Source organism: Limulus polyphemus, unplaced genomic scaffold (assembly GCF_000517525.1).
Source record: "Limulus polyphemus unplaced genomic scaffold, Limulus_polyphemus-2.1.2 Scaffold1520, whole genome shotgun sequence".
Taxonomy (NCBI): Eukaryota; Metazoa; Arthropoda; class Merostomata; order Xiphosura; family Limulidae; genus Limulus; species Limulus polyphemus.
Genome location: NW_013667130.1, coordinates 78982 through 81124, shown reverse-complemented (window position 1 = coordinate 81124; position 2143 = coordinate 78982). Strand labels below are relative to the sequence as shown.

Sequence of the window (2143 nt, the reverse complement as noted above, 5' to 3'; positions counted from 1 at the left end):
GTTGACGACTCTACATGTTTCGGCGTTACAACTCCGGGGGATGACATTGTAACGTCGAAACGTGCAGAGTCGTCAACTTTTTGAAAGCCATAGATAGGCTTAAATAAAATGTTTTTAATTGTGTACCAGTTTAACGTTGAATATTATTTATGATTTTAACTTTATACACAAGTGCCAAAATACTATAACTATTACATATAATTTCATTTAGTTAACAACATTTTAAAATATTTAGTTTGGGCACAGGGTACTGGTACATAATATGTAAAAAATCAGTTGGGAAGAACCAAAAATTAAATAACTGTTGTTTTAAGCCATGAAAGTTAAAAAAGGAGAAAACAGTTCAAAATGATGTGTTAGCAGTTGTTAGAAATATATTTTGTCGTCAGTTATAACAGGTGTGCAAACTTTAGAAAACAAAAGATCATATTTTACATGTTAATGCTTAGTTCTTTTCTTGAAATGCATTAGACCAGTGTTTCTCAACCTTTTCCGATCTAAGGCACACTTACTTAAATCAAAATGTTACATGGAACACCAAACAACTTGGTCCAACATTCGGTTCTTATAACCACATGAACTGTAAAGTTATTAGAGCATAGCTTGATGTACTGTTTCACATCTGTTCACCAAAAGAACAAGATGACAGAATACACATTGTTTCCTTAAACAAAATTCATTTACATAAATGATATGTTTCGTTCATTAATTTACTTATTTTTCTCACTTGTAACTTTTGCAGCACAGCTGTTCATGACTGATAGTGCACCAGTTGAGAAATACTGTATTAGACATAAGCTGTTATGTTATTGAAAGAGAGGTACTAGAAAATGCTGTACATGAAAATATACAAGCTGTATATGCAGAGCTAATTTTAGCTTGAAATCTGAATAGCCTCAGAGTTTATTTTGGGAGGAAAGAATATAAAAGTGAACATATGTTTGAAAACTACACTAGGTTTCTTTATGTAGTTATATTTTTAGATCATAAAATAACTTTTATACATGTATATATTGCTATCAGTGTTGCATTAAAACTACATTTACAAATACTTAAGATCTTTTAAGAGTACTTTCTATTTCATCCAAATAGTACTATTATGAAAAATTATCTTTCTTTTTCTGTTTGCTAAAGATAATTTAATGTTTATAGTAATGCACAACAGAATACAAAAATCATCAGTTACATACATACAGTGCTGTGTTATATGCTGTACTTGTGGTAAAACGTTTACTATCTGGTTTACTATCTTTATCTTTGTTTAAGTATATTATCATACTTATGAAACTAGTTATCATTATGGTCTGTAGTTATTCATACATGTATGTGATAAAATTTAACATAGATTCAAGCATAGTAACTTTTCCTGTAGATTTTGTTTCTCTTGCATTCAAGCTTCTGCATATTGAAATATTATTTCAGGAATGTAGTGAATGTGTTAATTTTGTTGTGTTGTAGCAATGAAGTTACACTATGGTGATATGACAGATGGAACATGTTTGCTAAGATTAATCAGCCAGATTCGCCCTACAGAAGTATATAACCTGGCAGCTCAGAGTCACGTGAAGGTATGAACCAGGTTTCAATCGTTAAAAGAGTGAGAGAGATTATGTAATCTTACTTCTTTGTTTGAATTTTGAATTTTTAAGTACTTTCTTGTAATATTAAAATAACTAAAATTGTTTTCTTACCCTATTGGAAAGAAATACAAACTCTCTTGATTTCTAACAGCATAATTTTAATAATGTGAACAAAAGTAATTGGTTTAAAGGAAGTCAATGTTTGCATTAAATAATTATTGTTGCTCTTATAGTGCCTTCTCTGCAGTTATGCGATTATATACTTTGTGCTTGTTACTCTAGTCTTCAAAACTGTATATGTGGTGCTGATTTTATTTACCACGAAAGGCTTTTTACATGAGAGAGACCCCTTTCTTTGTATATTATTGCAGATGCAGAGAAAAATATTATTAAACACCATGTAAAATTTTATCACGAGTACTCATGATACTTCAAAATACATGGAGAAAATATGCTGTATGTTAAAAAAAATTAATTGAATGCATTTTTTTTTTTATTCCTGTAAACTCCTAGTGGAGCATAAGGCCACAACAACACCTCGCCAACGGAAGGTGTTGTTGCAG

At 30.3% G+C, this 2143-nt stretch overlaps 1 protein-coding gene across 1 annotated transcript in view; it reads left to right on the top strand.

Annotated features, from left to right (window-relative positions):
- LOC106463937 (GDP-mannose 4,6 dehydratase-like) overlaps nt 1-2143 on the top strand; it is a 29221-nt gene that overhangs the window by 9344 nt on the left and 17734 nt on the right. The window contains exon 3 of the mRNA XM_013924025.2: nt 1459-1568. Within this exon, the coding sequence (XP_013779479.1) occupies nt 1459-1568 (110 nt within the window). The remainder of the gene's footprint in view (nt 1-1458; nt 1569-2143) is intronic.